Source organism: Pyxicephalus adspersus, chromosome 7 (assembly GCF_032062135.1).
Source record: "Pyxicephalus adspersus chromosome 7, UCB_Pads_2.0, whole genome shotgun sequence".
Classification (NCBI taxonomy): Eukaryota; Metazoa; Chordata; class Amphibia; order Anura; family Pyxicephalidae; genus Pyxicephalus; species Pyxicephalus adspersus.
The window spans coordinates 5,592,041-5,608,576 of record NC_092864.1 but is presented as its reverse complement, the minus strand read 5'-3'; the positions used below and the strand labels follow the sequence as shown (position 1 = coordinate 5,608,576).

Sequence of the window (16,536 nt, the reverse complement as noted above, 5' to 3'; positions counted from 1 at the left end):
TCCATTGCTACCAGTATACTCTACCCATTCCCAATGATCCTGGTATATTCTGCCCTGTCCCAGTGCTCAGAGTATACCCTACCCAGTCCTAGTGCTCCCAGTATATACTGTCAAGACCCAGTGCTCCCAGTATACCCTGCCTAGTCCCAGTGCTCCAAGTATATACTGCCCAGACCAAGTGCTCCAATGTACCCTGCCCAGACCCATTGCTCTAAGTATTCCCAGTCCCATTGCTCCCAGTATACACTCCCCAGTCCTCCCAATATACCCTGCCCAGACACAGTGGCCCAAATATACCCTACCCAGTGCTTTCAGTAAACAGTGCTCAGTCCCAGTGCTCTTAGATTTCTCTACCCAGTCTCGGTGCTCCCAGTATGCGCTACTCAGTCCCAGTGCTCCCTCCCAATAAAGCCAGTCCCAGTGCTTCAAGTATACCCTGCCCAGTCCCAGCGGTCCCAGTATACCCTGCCCTGTCCCAGTGATCCCAGAATACCCTGCCCAGTCCCAGTGCTCCCAAAATACCCTACCCAGTTCCAGTGCTCTGTTTACACTTCTCAGTCCCAGTGTTTCCAGTATACTCTACCCATTCCCAATGATCCTAGTAAACTCTGCCCAGTTCCAATGCTCCCAGTATATCCTACCCAGTCCCAGTGATCCCACCATACCCTGCTCAATCCAAGTGCTCCCAGTATACACTGCCCAGTCCCAGTGCTCCCAGTATACACTGTCCAGTCCCAATACTTTAGTTGCTATTCGAACAAGACTAGAAGAGCATCTTCCAATGGGTACACATATTTTGGTGACTACTGCCTAGGATTAATTATCTCACATCCTGTTGTGTCTCCAGGTCAGAAGGAGAAAGAAAATTCTCTCCAATGGGTCGCAGGCATGGGTCTTTCATGGGTCGCAGTGAAAGTAAAATTTTGTGATCAGGCAGGTGAGGTTGTTTTATTGCAGAAGTGACATCACCTGGTGATTATTTTTTAACTGTAACAGAAGGGAAAATCCCAGCTGGAATGCAGCAAACCCTACACTGTTTTTATTTTTCCTAAGGAGTTTATAGGGTAAAGTGTTTCCTGCGACAAATGTTAATATTGTTCCTTCCGGGGAGGCACAGGTGGCTGCGTTCCCTGTGACCCCGCCATTTTTGGCCATGGTCATTAAGTGTGAGCAGGTCGCCCCCCCTGTCTGTGTATGGGAATGTGGGGTGCAAAGGGTTAATCCAGGCCAGGAGAATCTTCACACCTCCCTGTGACTGGGAGTACAAAGAGGAGTTTGGTGTCTGCACCCGCGTATCACCTGCGTGTCACCTCGTTATCTGGGCCATCTGTGAGGACATGTTTTTGTTGGGGGGGGTCTAGGCAGACTTGGGGTGGCATTGCTGAGCTGGCATGGATTGCAAGCTCCTCATCCCCTATATATTCTATAACCTCATATGTCCAACTTTGTACAACGTTATGGAATATGTCAGAGCTATGAATGATATATAATAGCAGATCGGTACTGAGGAAAAGGCGAAGCCCACCCTTCTGAAAAGTCTGATGGTCATGGCAATCTAATGGCTTTATCACAAGTCTGCAAGTTAGGGGTTCATCCTTTACTGGCTGCTTCCTTGTTCCAAAGTCCTCAAAAAGTAAATGGCATTTTACCCAATCTACTGAAGCATTGCATGAGTGATGGGGGGTTAAGCAGTCTCATCTACACCCATAGGCGAGTTCCCAGGTCTGCACCCCCATGGTGCCAATTATTGGGGTTGCCACTATCCCTGTACTGGGATCCCTGTACACCTGCTGTTCCCATTATGGGTTGGCAACACCAAAAGCGCCAACGTGGGCCAAAAACAGCGCCAAGGACTCACCCACAGATCCAGAATATTCTTCTATGATTCATATAGAACACTGCCCACCTCTAGTGGGTATTATTCCCAATGAACAACACAGCAGCAGGCATCCAATCATGGCACAGTGCCCATGCCAAACTTCGAAAGGACTCATGCCCCTTTTGTTGGGCCATCGTGTTGCATTTGCAGCCCAATATAAATCCAACACTGGTTACCATGCTCAGGTCCACTGCCATGGACCACAGAGATCTAAAAGTGGAGGGGGCAAGGTTTTCGAGGGCACTGGCATTGTGCCAATAAAAACCTAAATTGGCCGCAAGAATCTAAATCAAAACCCAATGCAGGTTATGTAATTTAATTTTTTTCTTTACAGTTATGTCAATATTTTTTTTTTCAGCATTTCCCTTTGAAACTTTTTGACCCCATCGCCCAATTCTTGCTGTGGGTTCCCGCTCCCCCCTCCCTTATCACCGTCCTTGATTTCTGCATTTCCTGACAACTGGACAAACTGAGGGCCCTCAGAGGCCATAAAGGGTCCTTAATAAAGTTTAATTCAGTCCTAATGTGTGAAGGGCCCTCCCCCAGCATTCCCTCTCACCTAGCAGGAGGGTCTGACATCAAAAGGTAAGGGCCGGCCCTGTGAGGATCAGTCAATGTGTTGTCCTCACTTCGCTTGGGACTTTTCTTAGTTGGCACATTTCTGGTCCTGGGACCCCGTGGGATCTGATGCTCTGATATCTGGACTCCAACCACCATGTATCACTCCGATTTATTCCAACAATACGGACCCACGTACGCCGTCAGACCGCCGCACTCCCTGCCGCCCACCTACCCTGCCACTGGTAGCCATCACGATGCCTACAGGTACCCAGGTAAGAAAACATGCCCGGGGGGAATCCAAGCATTGGGGTCCTACTGATCCTATGACTTAATATCAGGGTGAGGACCTGAGCACTGTCCTCTGAATGAATGACCCGGCAAAGAGGACTGGTCATTGACAATTTGGCGTTGGTGAATGTTAGCTGGTCATGTAATCTGCACAAAGGTTAAAAGATTTTGATTGGTTGGTTTGCCCAATTTTTAGCATGAATATGTCATATGAAGGGCCAATCTGAGTGGATTGTTTAGGAGCGGTGTGAGGTTTATATTTGAGTTCTTGTAGATGGAATCCAAAAAATCAAAAAGTTGGCTGTTACAATTTACCAATTTGTGGGCCATACATTCCATTGTGTATTTAATCAAGAAGCCTCATACTCTGTAGATGTTGGTAGATTGTACAATCGAATTGTAATGTGTGTGTTTGGCTTTACAATGCAGGATTCACTGTTATGAATAAATTAACCTAAATGTGAGTTGGGGGTCACCCGAATTTGTTGTCACTTTGAATAAGAATTCAATGTTTGTGATGTATTTCTGGCTTTACGGGGTATGTTTTTAGAAAGCAGTGAATCAGACATTCACTTAACATTCACTGCAGGTCATTCTTCCCATTGTGTGTGTTTAAAATGACAGTGAATGTTTGGTGAAAGTCTCATCCATTGCTTGATTATAACATTGTAAAAAAAGTTTTTCTGTATCTGTCAATCGTGATAGGTTGTGACCAGGGGAATGTTCTAGTATTTCCCCCAGGTGAATCCTACAGCCTGACTCAGCTGTAGGTGGCCAAACACAGCACAAATTGGCAGTTCTGATCCAATTGTGAGAAAATCAAGAAAATGTGATGAGAGAAATGAGATAATGGATTGTTGGAATGATTTTGTGCATTGCTATTGGCTGCTGTAGGGTGATGAAGAATTCAATTTGGTTTTTATGGGTTATGGACTGTCAGTGGTGGATGATCTATGGACTGGCTGGATGATCGCCTCCTCTTAGAAATGGGAAAATATTATTATGTATTAATATTTCCCATCGGATTTATCTGCTGCCTTTTGATTTCAAACCTGTTGTGATGTGATGGGATTGTAATGATTTATTAACATTAAATATTCCTATTAATTAAATTTGAAGGGTATTGGGGGGTTGGGGGAAAGGTTGAGTTACCTGTTGGCCCATTATCTGCCTTTGGGGTGTCCGGATCCCCAACTATGGGTCTGATTTATCAAAGCTCTCTAAGACTGGAGAAGATAGACTATCATGAGAGAACATGGGGGATCCAGCAAACCTGAAATGGATATGGTCTAGAAAACATTTGCTAATAAAAATTAATTCCAGGTTTGTTGGATCACCCAGGTTCTCCCATGATCTTTTCTCGTCTCGAAGAACCTTAATAAATGGGGTCCTTTGAGTCATGTGACCATTCAAGACCCAACTACTACACCTTAATGACTGAGCACATAATGGTAACCCATCGCTATACCAAAGCTGAAATAATTTACCAACCATGGATGCCAGTAGTTCTCCTGCCATTTCTGTCTGAATAGAGTGGGGTCTTGAGTGTTCTCGTCCACCTTTGGGCATTTCTACTCAATACATTCCCAGAATGATAATTATATAACTCAGGTAGGATTTTAGGGGACCGGTATAATGGGCATTGCACCCAGGAACCCAGGACAGGACTGGAGAGAAGCAACCGACCCCATGTGCAGTTGGGGGCTTCGGAAGGACCTGTGGTGGTCCATGGAACAATAGGAGAGTCTAGGAAGGTCATGAGATACTTCCATGAGGTTCTAATGGATATTGAGAGAAATTAAGGTGTACTGAAGAAGGTTTGGGGTATTTTAGGGGTTGTGGAGGTCAAAGGAGGCTTCTGTGGTTCTGGAAGTGCTAGGGGGGTTCTGGTGGCTCTTGTAGACCCAGCCTGGAACATTATGAAGGACCTGGAGACATCTGAGGTCATATTTTGATTCTCTTTTGAGGTTTTCATGTATTGGTTGAGGTTCTTTTTATATTTCAGATGCTGTGTGTATCTGCTCTGTGCTAATTTTTTTGAACAGAAGGGAATCCACCCACCTTGTTAACATGGCTCCCAGTAGGGCTCCAATTAGCAGGACATGAGGGCTATTTAGCACCTAGTTGTCAAACAGAGCAGCTTGTGACCAACTTGAGGCCTGGGAGAGGAGCTGGACCCATGGCCATCCCTTTTATGTCATCATAAGGGTGAGAGGAGCAGTACATTTGTAGTAAATCAATTGTGTACTTTGCATAAAGCAGGCCCTGCTGTGTGAGCACAAAGAACATCTGGGACATATTTCTTCCTTCGGGAACTGAAGGAACCAAGGCAGGGAACGATGGAACAAAAGTGGGGCCTGAAAACTCCCAACATGGATGCATTTTTCATTCTCCAAGGGGTTTTCCTGCCTTCTTAGTACTTCCTATTTTGTACAGCGTCACAATAGATGATGGCACAACATTACATGGTACATGCCTGGAGATGGGCATAGGACATATGGGCACAAGAAATAACCCATGTGGTGAGTTAGTCCTGGGCAGTGATAAGTCAATGCTGGCACAGAAAACAGAATATCCTAAAGTAAAGTATCATAAAATGCAAATGCCCCCAAAATGCGACTCATTCATATTCACTACAATAACCCTTAAAAGGGGGAAAGTTTAGCTTTAGGAAATCATAATCTACCACCTCTCCCTAATACTTATTGTCGCTCCAAAACTTAACCTCACCAACCAATACTCTTAACGCTATCCAACCCCCACACAACTAACCCTTTCCAATAAACTTACCCCTGGCACAATCTAACCCAATTTGTTTTTTTCTTGCAGATTTGGAGGTCCCCCCTGCACAGAGGTATGATGGACTATTCCCAACACTGGACCCTTCTCAAAGGATTCTGGGAGCTGCCCCGCTCACACCTCTCTCACTGCCTCCTGGGCCTGCCCTTGGGTTTGGGCAGCCACAACCCCCATGCGATGCACCTCGATTGCCCGGAAATGTCAAGATGGTACTGGAAAACAGAGAGCTCTGGAAACAATTCCATGCCATTGGGACAGAGATGATTATCACAAAATCTGGCAGGTGAGAAGAAAAGGGGGAGGTGGGTCTATGGTTTTAGGTCCATTTTACGGAATGGAGTAAAAAAAGGGTCTGATGCAAAACCTGCAAACCACTGAAGGGTTCCAGTGCCAAATGTCAAGCCACTGCTCCTTCCTGTGTTCCCCTTAGGTCATACGTGCCCCTTTTTGAACTCCTCCAATCTCTTGCCTGGAGTTCTACCCAAAAATTAAGCCAACACCACGCTTCCATTTGGGCTGATTTTGGCTCCTCCATCACTCTCCCTTTTCCCCTTCTTGCAGACGGATGTTCCCCCAGTGTAAAGTCAGCGTCAGTGGTCTGGAGCCAGACGGTAAGTACGTCCTTCTGGCCGACATCGTCCCAGTGGACAACAATCGTTACAAATGGCAAGAAGACCATTGGGAGCCAAGCGGACGAGCGGAACCGAGGCTACCGGAGCGAGTGTACATTCACCCGGATTCACCAGCCCCGGGATCGCATTGGATGAAACAGCCGATCTCTTTCCACAAAATCAAACTCACCAACAACACCCTGGACCAGATGGGACATGTAAGTCATACATTGGGGGGCACCAGGATGGCAGGTGGGGTGGGTGGATGTTGGTAAAGTTCTAAGTGACTCTCATGGTCCACCAAAACCTTTTTTGCATCTTAGATAGAATTAGGGATAGTGGTAACTTCCTGTCCCGGTGACAATGGGCCTCACTTCATTAAACCAAAGCAGTGTTGGCTCTAGATACATTTCAAATTCACCAGCATATGGGGGTACAATTCGGTGAAAGATATAAGTTTAATGCATTGCCCATGTTTGATCATGTGACCTTGTCTCCTATTCAGATCATCCTGCACTCCATGCACCGCTACCAGCCACGTTTCCACATCGTCCGAGCTCAAGACGTTTACAGCCGCCGATGGGGAGGATGTTCTTCTTTCACCTTCCCGGAGACCCTCTTTCTGACTGTCACCGCCTACCAGAATGAGAAGGTGAGACGGAGGGTTGTGGGTTAGAATAAAACAGAAATGATAGAATGGTTTCATGAGTGGACGTTGCAATTACCTGGTGGTCAATCACAAAACAATCTGGGTAAAAGTTGGGTGAATCTTGATCATTGGCTGTCATATTCTTAAGGTTGCTTGGGTTCCTGTTGGTCCGGCCCTCTTCTGACGGCGACAATTATGGGTGGTGTCACACTTTTCTATTTTTTTTGCTTGCAGATCACACAGCTGAAAATCCAAACCAACCCCTTCGCAAAAGGCTTCCGAGAAGACGGACTGAAGAACAAGAGGTAAGGGCAACCCCTTCAGTTGAACCTCATATTTCTAGCAATAATATTCAAATTCAAGCCTCAACAAGACCTAGAACAACTTTTCTCGAAATGTTTAACATGGGGGAACTCTTGAAATAACTTTCAGGTCTTCAGGGACCCCGCCTATATTTACTATATCCACAGATCACAGCATATTAGTCTGGTGACCAGTAGGAAGAATTTCTCTTACATTGCTGGCCATTGAAGAGAATGTCATCCTTCCAAATAGCAAATTGTTCATTGGTGTCACTTACATGGACCTAAGAAGTATAAATTGCTCATTGCCCTAACAACTTCTGAAGGAACCCTCGGGGGAATATTTGTGATTCTGGTTACAATCCACAAGTAGAAGACATTGCCCATTTTTGTAATAAAACTCAATGCTTCTTTACAGAGATCGTTCAAACAGAACCAAGAGGAAACTAACCAATACCGAACAAGACCAAGAGTCCTTCCAGCCAGGTAGGTGGCACACTGCACTTCATGAATGGGGGTGTAAAGAGGTAAATGGGTGCAAGGGACTTTTTTCCAATTCACTTCAACGTCATCAGATCTGCCAGTAATGAGCCTTAGACGTCCCAAATTTCTATAGAGAAAGCTCTAGGCTGTATTAATTATACAGTACATATATAGCGCTGTCCAAAGTCATGTCACTAGCTGTCCCTCAAAGGAGCTCACAATCTATTGTCCCTACCATAGTTAAATGTCATTACAAGTACAATTTTGGGAGAAGCCAATTAACCTAACTAGATGTTTTTGGAACGTGGGAGGAAACCTGGGTACCAGGAGAAATACCATACAAACCAAGGGGAGAACCTGCAAACACCATGTAGATAGTGTGCTGGCCGAGATTCAAACCTGGGACCCGGGAGCGCTGCAATGGCCAGAGTGCTAACCACTGAGCCACTGTGTTATGTCTGTTTTTTATGTCTGTCAACTGTCTAATCTCCTCTCTTTACCCAATTTTTATGCTCCAGCTGAATGTAAGAGACCTCTGTTCTCTGGACCTTGTGATTCCACCTTGGACATCGGTGGCGGCCTGGCTCTTCCTCTACCCAGCCCTGATTGCTCCTTCCACCCTATTACACCCCCCAACCAGACACCACCTTCAGCTGAAGTCACGGAGCCATCACCAGTGCCTATATCAGCCAATCAAGACCAAGGAGCCAGCCTGGATATGAATCCCCAAACTACAGAGTCCTATCTAGCTCCAGAGAGACAGTCCTACGCGAAAATGGCGGCACCGGCAGTGGGCAACATGTACACATGGTGAGTTGTATTTTAGTCTATTGAAGCCCTGTTTTGCTCAACCAAAGAGCACACAGTTCTCTAAATGAATTTTCTATTGAAGCCATTGTATACTAACCTAATAATTTCTTCTCCCACCAGCCAACCAGAACCTGCTATTCCCCAGGGCCAGGTGATCCCTCGTCCGCCCTCCCTGCAGCGTTTCCCCCCATCGTTTCAGGCTTCTCAGGACACTGCTCCACTCTATGACGGCCAACCTGATTTTAGGCTTTACGGGCAGGAGATGAGTTGTACAGGAAACTACGTCCCTCCGACCTGCTCTGGGACGCCACCTGGAACAGATGATGCATCTAACAGAGGTTATTCCGAAAAGTCAGACATACGCTTTCAACACTTCCTACCAAATACTGGGCCCAAGCCAGGACTGCAGTTCTCAGGCGCTCAGTTTCAACGTCTCTACACAGGTGGAGGCTGGATGTAGCCTGACTTGTTAGCTAAAATGGAAACCAACTACAGAAGAGACTGTATGACTTTTGTCAGGTACAAAAGGGTATGAAGTCATAAAATTAGACCGATGCCTGGGGATCGGCCTTGAAGACCTTATTTCCCATGATGCTTTGTGGTCACTTGCCCCATTTTCCCCCATACTTGCTTAGTTCAATATTGATAGGAAGACAAGGCCACTTCTGGTTTGTCCAAATTTAGAAAAGCGAACATGCTGACCAAAAACACAGAAACTCAAAGAGAAGGCTTGCTTTATTCTCTCTTCAAGGTGAAGATGTCTGGGATTTGCTTGTTCATGTATAAGATGTTCCCCTGAGATGTAGGTGAAGTAAGGTTGCTGGTTAGAGAGATGGGGCAAGTAGCTCCAGGACCACACGAGAGCTCCTCCACATGAAACAGGAAATACATCAACATAACATGGCACAACTTCTCCGTAGTCAACACAAATTGAAGGATGTATATGAAGAAAACATAATAACAGAAACGTCTAATAAGGCAGATATGTTATTGCTGTCCAGAAACGAGGTTGCCTTTTCCCAAGTCCAGGCCAAAGATACCAAATCAGGGAGAGAACTCTCCTCCAAGAGTGATGCCCATGAGCATTGAAGATATGACGACTTGTAATTATAGGATGAGGTAGTAGAGCGCTTTTTCCAGCATGTATTTCCTGTTCTTGGTTGGAGGAGCCTCTTTATCGTCACCAGGGTTCCTTTGTGCACCCCAGGTCAGACTAAGTGACGCCAGTGATCATGGCTATCTGTAAGGGTGACATTCTTCTTACTTGCCAGCAATGTAAGAGAAATTCTTCCTACTGACCACTACACTAATGTACTGTGAGCTACGGCTACAGTAATTATACAAGAGTTACTGGCGGACCTGAAAGTTATTTCAAGGGTTCCCCCGTGGTAAAAAGGTAAAGTAGTTTAAATAAGTTTAGAACAAAGAACTATACCATTGTGCAGTAAACAATACCCACCGGCAAAATACTGAGGAGTCAGCCAAAGTACAGAAATAAAGCAACCAACCCATTAAAGGTTCTTCTGCAATCTCTGGCCCTAATTACTACCCCTTATAACTGTTGTGAAGGAAGCAAAACACATTTTTCAAAGTCAGCAATGGGTAAAAATCTCTTCAAAACAAACAAACAACTATTGACACTATTTTTTTTCTGTTATGAATTTTGACAATTTGTTTTGTGACTGTTTTATGTTTTCCCTGCTCTATCTATCCCACAGATATTCTGTACTCTAGACTTGATGCTATCACTTTTCTATACTGTCAGTGAATTGATTTATTTATCGGCTTGTACCATGTAGCTCGCTCCTTTGATGTACATTATTTTTTACCTTGAAATAAATGATTTTTTTGAGCTATAAAAAAAAAGTGAGAGAGAAATGAAGGACAGCTGAGGTGGGAAGCGGATGTTAAGGTATTTTAATGTAGAAGAAAAATAATCATGTGACTATCACACCTACCTAGAGTCATGTAATATGTGCATATTGGGGTTCCCATTTATGCCCCCCCATACAATAAACTGACAAGATCCCCAATCTGAACCCATCTAAACATTTTTAGGATCGGTTTAGGCACCACTTGTACATCAGAGCTCATCATTCAACAACAAGCCCACAAATAAAAAAATTATGTCTTCCTGTTTGTACCACACCAGTCCAGTTTGCACCTGCACACCCTAGCCAAATGTCAGACACCATTTGTCTACCCCACCTTATATCACATCCCCTGTTTTCACACCTCCCCACCCCCTCCACAGCAGCCAAGCATATGCTCCAGCCAGCCCACAGGAAGATGCAAATGTTCATGCTGCTATCTCCTCATTCTGGGATTTATTGGACACGTAGAAGACCCTGGGTCCATGTTTTAGCTTGGCTTTCAAAAAGTTTATTATGCCTTTTTCTTGTGTAATACAATAAGCAAACTTTTAAAAGTTCAGGTCACATGCATGTTACATGCACAAAAAGCTGCTTAACTACCAGTGTTATGTGTTGCAATTCACCAAAGGTATGTTGGTTTACTGTATTGGGGTGCAATTAAAAATAAATGCTGCACCTATGCCTGTTACATGCATTACGACACAAATCTTTAAACAAAAAAAAAAAATCACTAAATTGTATAAGCTGCAGCCAGGTTGCTTTTCCTTGCAACCAAAGCAATAGTACACAGATTTGCCAGAATGCTCATCAAACTTAGGGGGTGATGGTCATACTTACAGCTTCACATTATAGGGAGCGAAAAACTAATGCAGAGAAGTTCATAGGTTTAGGGGAGCCATTGATTCACTTGGGAAGAGTCCCCGCAATATTACATCCAGGTTAGTAAATGTTGTATTGTTTGCTGTGAGGTCGGATACTGCCACCTAGTGGTCACCATAGATAATGCAGTTGGGTTTTATACCGTACATTCAAATGTTTCCTTATGATAAATGGATTGACACTAAAAAAAAGCAGAACTGATTTGGGTTCTGTTATAAGGACAAGAAATTGAAAATGTGATTATGATTTATTAGCAGCATGCTTGTTCTGCAAAGAAATGATGGAATCGCTATTCTTGAGTGACTACCTTGTTGTGGGAAGAAAAAAAAAAAGCTGTATCACCTGCCAAAGTAACAGTTTTACTTTATGAAAACACCAGACTGCTCCACATTTCTGCAAAGCCAGATGGAGGACCATCAGTCTAACCCAACCCACTTTCCCCCTCCACAGATGCATGAGCACCTTGATTCGGCAGCCATGTTAATTGGCAGCAGTGTAATTCTTCACAGTTGTGGCCATTTCTGTATAATGGTGCCCTAGAAATCACTAAAGCCAAGGACAATCAGAGATAGAAGTTTCTGGGGCTGTAATATAAAGGACGACTTTCACAAAGTGGAATTACATTCACACCTATGCAGGTGTAGAGGGGAGGGTGGGTAAAACTGAAGGGAAACTTTGATTTAGGAATGAACTTATGTTTTAGGTGCAGAGATTCAATTGGTGCCTTAATACTCCCAGACAGCATAAGTTGGAAGAACTATTAGATATACTTTACAATATCATAAGGAAACATCTGCATGTATTATATTAGGACTTTAAGGAGATTTGTGAATTATATCTGGAAGGGACAGCAGAAAGTGAACCGTGATCAATACAATGACTCCCTGTGGTGCTTTCAGATATCAGATTTGTATGCTCAATGCCATCACATCATGCAGTAAGACTTTCCCCTGCCAATCAGAAAATAGCAGGGATACAGGGATATAAAGCTAATGGACTGAAAGCATTCAGCAAACTAGGAACTGCACCCCTATCAGTGTTCGAACATAAAACCAAAACAGGAACAGACTTTTCTAGGCCAGCCTTCTGCAATTTATAAAATTCACACAAACCATTGGATTAGTTTTCAGGTCTCAGGAAACCCACCTGCATCCCTAGCTCACAGAACAGGCACCAAAAAAAAGATAACATATAAGGTCTCAAAGAGTACCACAGCAAATTTTAGTGTCCTAAGTCTCCTATTAGATGCAAAAGCTCAGAAGGGGAGGAGAAAAAAAAAAAAAAAAAAAAAGACTATAGAACAGCCAACACATTTCAGGGGCCACACATCACCTCTTCATAGGGGTTTAAGGATAACAGATGAGCTGCAAATCAACTCAAGTGGCTCCAATTATAAATTATTCCTCTATCAATTCATCTGAAATTCACTGAAAAGTGTTTGAATCTTTCATTGCAGATCCTACAGAAATTACCCATTACCTGGTCTTCCAATTAGTGGGCCACTAATCAAGTTGAACAACGGTAAAAATGGGCCTTGCCTTAGGATAAAAGAAAATTAAGAGCCAAATGACCAGGATTCTTTTTTAATTCACCCTTAAGGACTCACTTGTCAATGATGCATAATAGTTCTGCATATTGCTCCTAATTTATTACGTCAATTAAATCCCTCATTTACTAGCTTTATATTTATTGTCCCTGATGGTGATTTTTTCTTTTTTTATTTGAGCTCTTGCATTTAATAAAACACTTTGGAATTTGATGAGGCACACAGACCCTCTATGCAAATTTAAAAAAATGATTGCAGACTGAAATGTGTTTCCTCATATGGGTGGACAATAGTAAATGCCCCCTTATAATGGTCATTTAGGAAGAGCTCAGACTGCGCCCCCTGCTGGTCATTAGGACACTGAAAAAACAGATACAATACAGTGGAAGTGAATTGGAAGAATAATCCTTTTTTTTTAAAAAGTGAAAGCGTAATGTCAGTGGTTACTTCTATGAAACACAAATCGCCCAATTGTGTTCAATAATCCCCAAACCGCCAATGAAATAGACCCCGAGATTCCAAGAAAGCTGCTCCAGGTCAATACATCTCACAGTCAAGCAGAACAAACCAAATCAAGTGAACAAACCAAGACACAGTTTGAGGTTTCCAGTTTTTTTTAAATCTTTTTTTTTTCGTGTTTTATTAGCAGACTTCTGTGGCTGTATCTACCAAAAAGTAAAATAAAAAATAATAAAAACTTTTGACTGATAATGTGCAGGATGTCAAGGGGGGGGAGATAGACTGGGAAACAGCTGAAAATGTTTTTTTCCTAAATGCAAAGGGGTGGCTATTTAAAAAGATGGCAGAGAGAGTGAAAGGAGAGGGCTGGAAGGAGGAATCATCCGGTAAATGACGCCATAAGTATTGATTTATTCCAGCCGGAGGCGGCTGCTGGCGTGATGACCTAACCCCCCATGGTGTCGTTTCAGCACTCGGTCTCCATACTGCTGTAAACTCTGCATCTGTAGGAAGAAGCCAAATAAAGGGGGCGGATATAGCGTGGCTGGAAAACACGCTGCTAACACAAAAGTCCACCGAGGAGGTATAAATAAAGAGAAAAAGGGATGAAACCCATGGAAATGGTCTTATGGCAACATGTTCGGGAAATGCGCACATCTTTCTCAGCCCTGCTGGGAATGTGAGCCCAGGGTCTGCTTGCACTAAGGCACTCCAAACTAGCATTGTCCCAGCAGAATAAACGGACCGCCCCAGCCGGTCAGGGATGGTGAGAGAGGAATGACTGGATTCGGGTGCTAGGAATTTATAAAACAGAGGGAGAAACTCCTAAAAAGGGTCTAAAAGGGGTTTTGGTTTCTTTGCATAACTCTCCCCCTTCCCATGTCATCCACCCTCCCGCATCTGAAAGCACAATGCTCTTTTGCCCTCCCCCCCACCCTCCGCTCCCCAAAAAGAACAAAAAAAAAGTCTTACATATTTTTAAGAAAACCCATTCCTGAGACTCACAGTACATTGCTCCTTTTACCAACCCACAGAGTGCTTCTCCTCTATTCCCTACAACGTGACTGCCCCGGTGTGAAAACAAAGATTGCCGTCCCCTTTACACCCCCCTGCATCACATCATCCTTTGAAAGACCTAAAAAGGGACCCAGAGAGAGGTTCTCTTTTCAGGCTCTTCTGCACCTCAGCTGGTCCCGTGGCCAGAAAGAAAAGGGTCAAGAGGTGCCGGGAGAAGGTCAAAGAGACATCAAGAGGAAATAGTGGAGAGGTCTCGGAGGCGAAGAAAGGGCAAGTCACAGGAAGTAGTCAGCGACAGGCTTCTTTGAGGGAATGCCTCTGGTCTCTTGTGGAGCAGCTTCAAAGATGATGAACTCTTTTTGGAGGTGCTCGTCCAGTTCAAGTATGGCAGCGACATTTCCACATCTAGCGGAGCAATACAAGAAGTAAAGTTAGCCAAAGTTATTGTTAAACAGGATTTATATAGCGCCAACATATAAAAAGCAGTGCAGTACAATTAATTAAATAGGGGTTGACAAGCCAGATACAGACAGTGACACAGGAGGGGAGGACCCTGCTCAGAACAGCTTACAATCTAATAGGTAGGGGAAGTATCACACAATAGGAGGGTTGCAAATATTGAAAATACAACAATATAAAAAGTTGCTTATCAGACACTCACCTATAACAGTAGTTTGGAGCCGACCACACAGTCAAAACTGTCTCGTTGAAATGCCATTTGTAGCCTTCCATAACCAGTTGATGTGCCCGGCAGATCATGTCTATGTTATTGGCTGCATTGAACTGCGCTACAACATCGCTGCCGAAAAGGTAACCGGCTCCTCTTGGGCTCACCCCCCATCCAGTGGTGTCTAGAGAAGAAGAGAATATTATACAATCTGACAGCTTCACGCAACTAAGCACTGACCAAAAGATTACTAACACCTGTCTATTATTATTACGCAGTATTTACATAGCGCCAACATATTACACAGCACTGTACAAAGTCCATAGCCATAACACTAACTGTCCCTCAAAGGAGCTCACAATCTAATGTCTCTACGATAGACAATACAGTCTAAGGCCAATTTTGAAGGAAAGTCAATCAATCTAAGTGCATGTTTTTGGAATGTGGGAGGAAACCAGAGTACCCGGAAGAAACCCACGCAAACACAGGGAGAACCTGCAAACTCCATGCAGATATTGTCCTGGCCGAGAGTCAAACCAGGGACCCAGAGCTGCAAAGGCCAGAATGCTAACCACTGAGCCACTGTGCTGCCCATATGGCCATAATCACACCCTACAACAGGGAATATGATAAGTAGAGAAGGAGAGGGCTGGGAAAATACCTTGGGGTGGTGGTTTTGGTATTTTCAGCAAAGGATTCCTTTCATGATACAGCACGCAAAAATTTTTAAAAAACTAGCTGAAGGATAGGGGGAAGAAGATGTCATTATGTATCCTTAGTTTTGAAATGCACAAATAGATGGGATTGTCTGGTATTTAGGGTTTGCCTATATATTGTTCCTTCTTAGACTGGGAATATATGGCAGCACTGGTACTGGTGACAAAGATAATACAGAGCTTGGCCACACATTCAACCAATTTGTGATAAAATGTGAATAGCATTAGAAAATGGTGCAAAAGCACAGCATTAGCAAAGGGCAAACCGGAATCAGTCGGACACGGACACACACTTACCCTCGGGATCGGACCAGAGAAGGTCACACATGGGCCCATCATGGGGGACTTCCTGTTTGCGGTCTATGGTTCGGATCTGGTCCAGAGTCTGTATAGAGGGCGACAATCCACCATGCACACAGAAAATCTGTGGGAATAAAAAAAATGTATACTTTATTATGAAGAAAAAAAAAGTGGACTTCAAAATCCAAAAAGAGGAAACCAGTGAACATCAAAACTAATCACGTGGCATCACCAAAATTGAAGCAGGTAGTATACCATTTATAAAGTATCCAGAAGAACCATATATTTTATTCAAGTAGTAATAGAAAGATTCCTCACCTTTCCATCAATGATGGCAGAAAGGCTAAGATAGTCGAAGATCTCCGTGCAGTACCGCCATACGGTTACAGAGCCATATTTACGCAGACACTCATCGTAAAAACCATAGACTTGGGTGATTTGTCGGCTTTCATGGTTCCCTCGGATAAGTGTGATCCGGTCTGGATAGCGAACCTGCAAATTTACAACAGAGGTTACCTTCACCCATTCACCTGTAAGTCCGCAAATTTTTACCCCGGCTGACTTTGATATACTCCCTATGATCCATGAGGTGATAGTAATGGCTGCCAAGTCCTATATGATGTACAAAACTTCTACAGAGACAGCTTTATCTGGATGAGAAAGTAAATGAGGAGCCATTATGTGCATACAATACTA

General features: G+C 43.9%; 2 protein-coding genes across 3 annotated transcripts in view; one reads left to right on the top strand and one right to left on the bottom strand.

Moving 5' to 3' along the window:
• Nucleotides 1–2,594: 2,594 nt before the first annotated feature.
• Nucleotides 2,595–8,842, top strand: TBX6 (T-box transcription factor 6). Its single transcript, XM_072416946.1, has 8 exons — nucleotides 2,595–2,712; nucleotides 5,558–5,810; nucleotides 6,089–6,356; nucleotides 6,644–6,790; nucleotides 7,022–7,092; nucleotides 7,508–7,575; nucleotides 8,091–8,382; nucleotides 8,503–8,842. Exons 1-8 carry the CDS (start codon nucleotides 2,595–2,597, stop codon nucleotides 8,840–8,842), a joined length of 1,557 nt encoding a protein of 518 aa, XP_072273047.1.
• A 4,435-nt stretch (nucleotides 8,843–13,277) lies between these two features.
• PPP4C (protein phosphatase 4 catalytic subunit) overlaps nucleotides 13,278–16,536 on the bottom strand; it is a 17,570-nt gene continuing 14,311 nt past the window's right edge. For both annotated transcript variants that reach the window (XM_072417228.1, XM_072417227.1), the window contains exons 6-9: nucleotides 16,159–16,332; nucleotides 15,838–15,964; nucleotides 14,819–15,008; nucleotides 13,278–14,562 (exon numbers count right to left, since the gene is read on the bottom strand). In XM_072417228.1, the coding sequence (XP_072273329.1) occupies nucleotides 14,433–14,562; nucleotides 14,819–15,008; nucleotides 15,838–15,964; nucleotides 16,159–16,332 (621 nt within the window). In that variant the 3' untranslated portion in view covers nucleotides 13,278–14,432. The remainder of the gene's footprint in view (nucleotides 14,563–14,818; nucleotides 15,009–15,837; nucleotides 15,965–16,158; nucleotides 16,333–16,536) is intronic.

Coding starts and splice junctions, on each gene's coding strand:
- TBX6 (XM_072416946.1), top strand. CDS start 2,595: ATGTATCACTCCGATTTATTCCAACAATACGGACCCACGTACGCCGTC. Junction 2,713..5,557: donor CGATGCCTACAGGTACCCAG/GTAAGAAAACAT, acceptor TTTTTCTTGCAG/ATTTGGAGGTCCCCCCTGCA. Junction 7,576..8,090: donor CCAAGAGTCCTTCCAGCCAG/GTAGGTGGCACA, acceptor TTTATGCTCCAG/CTGAATGTAAGAGACCTCTG.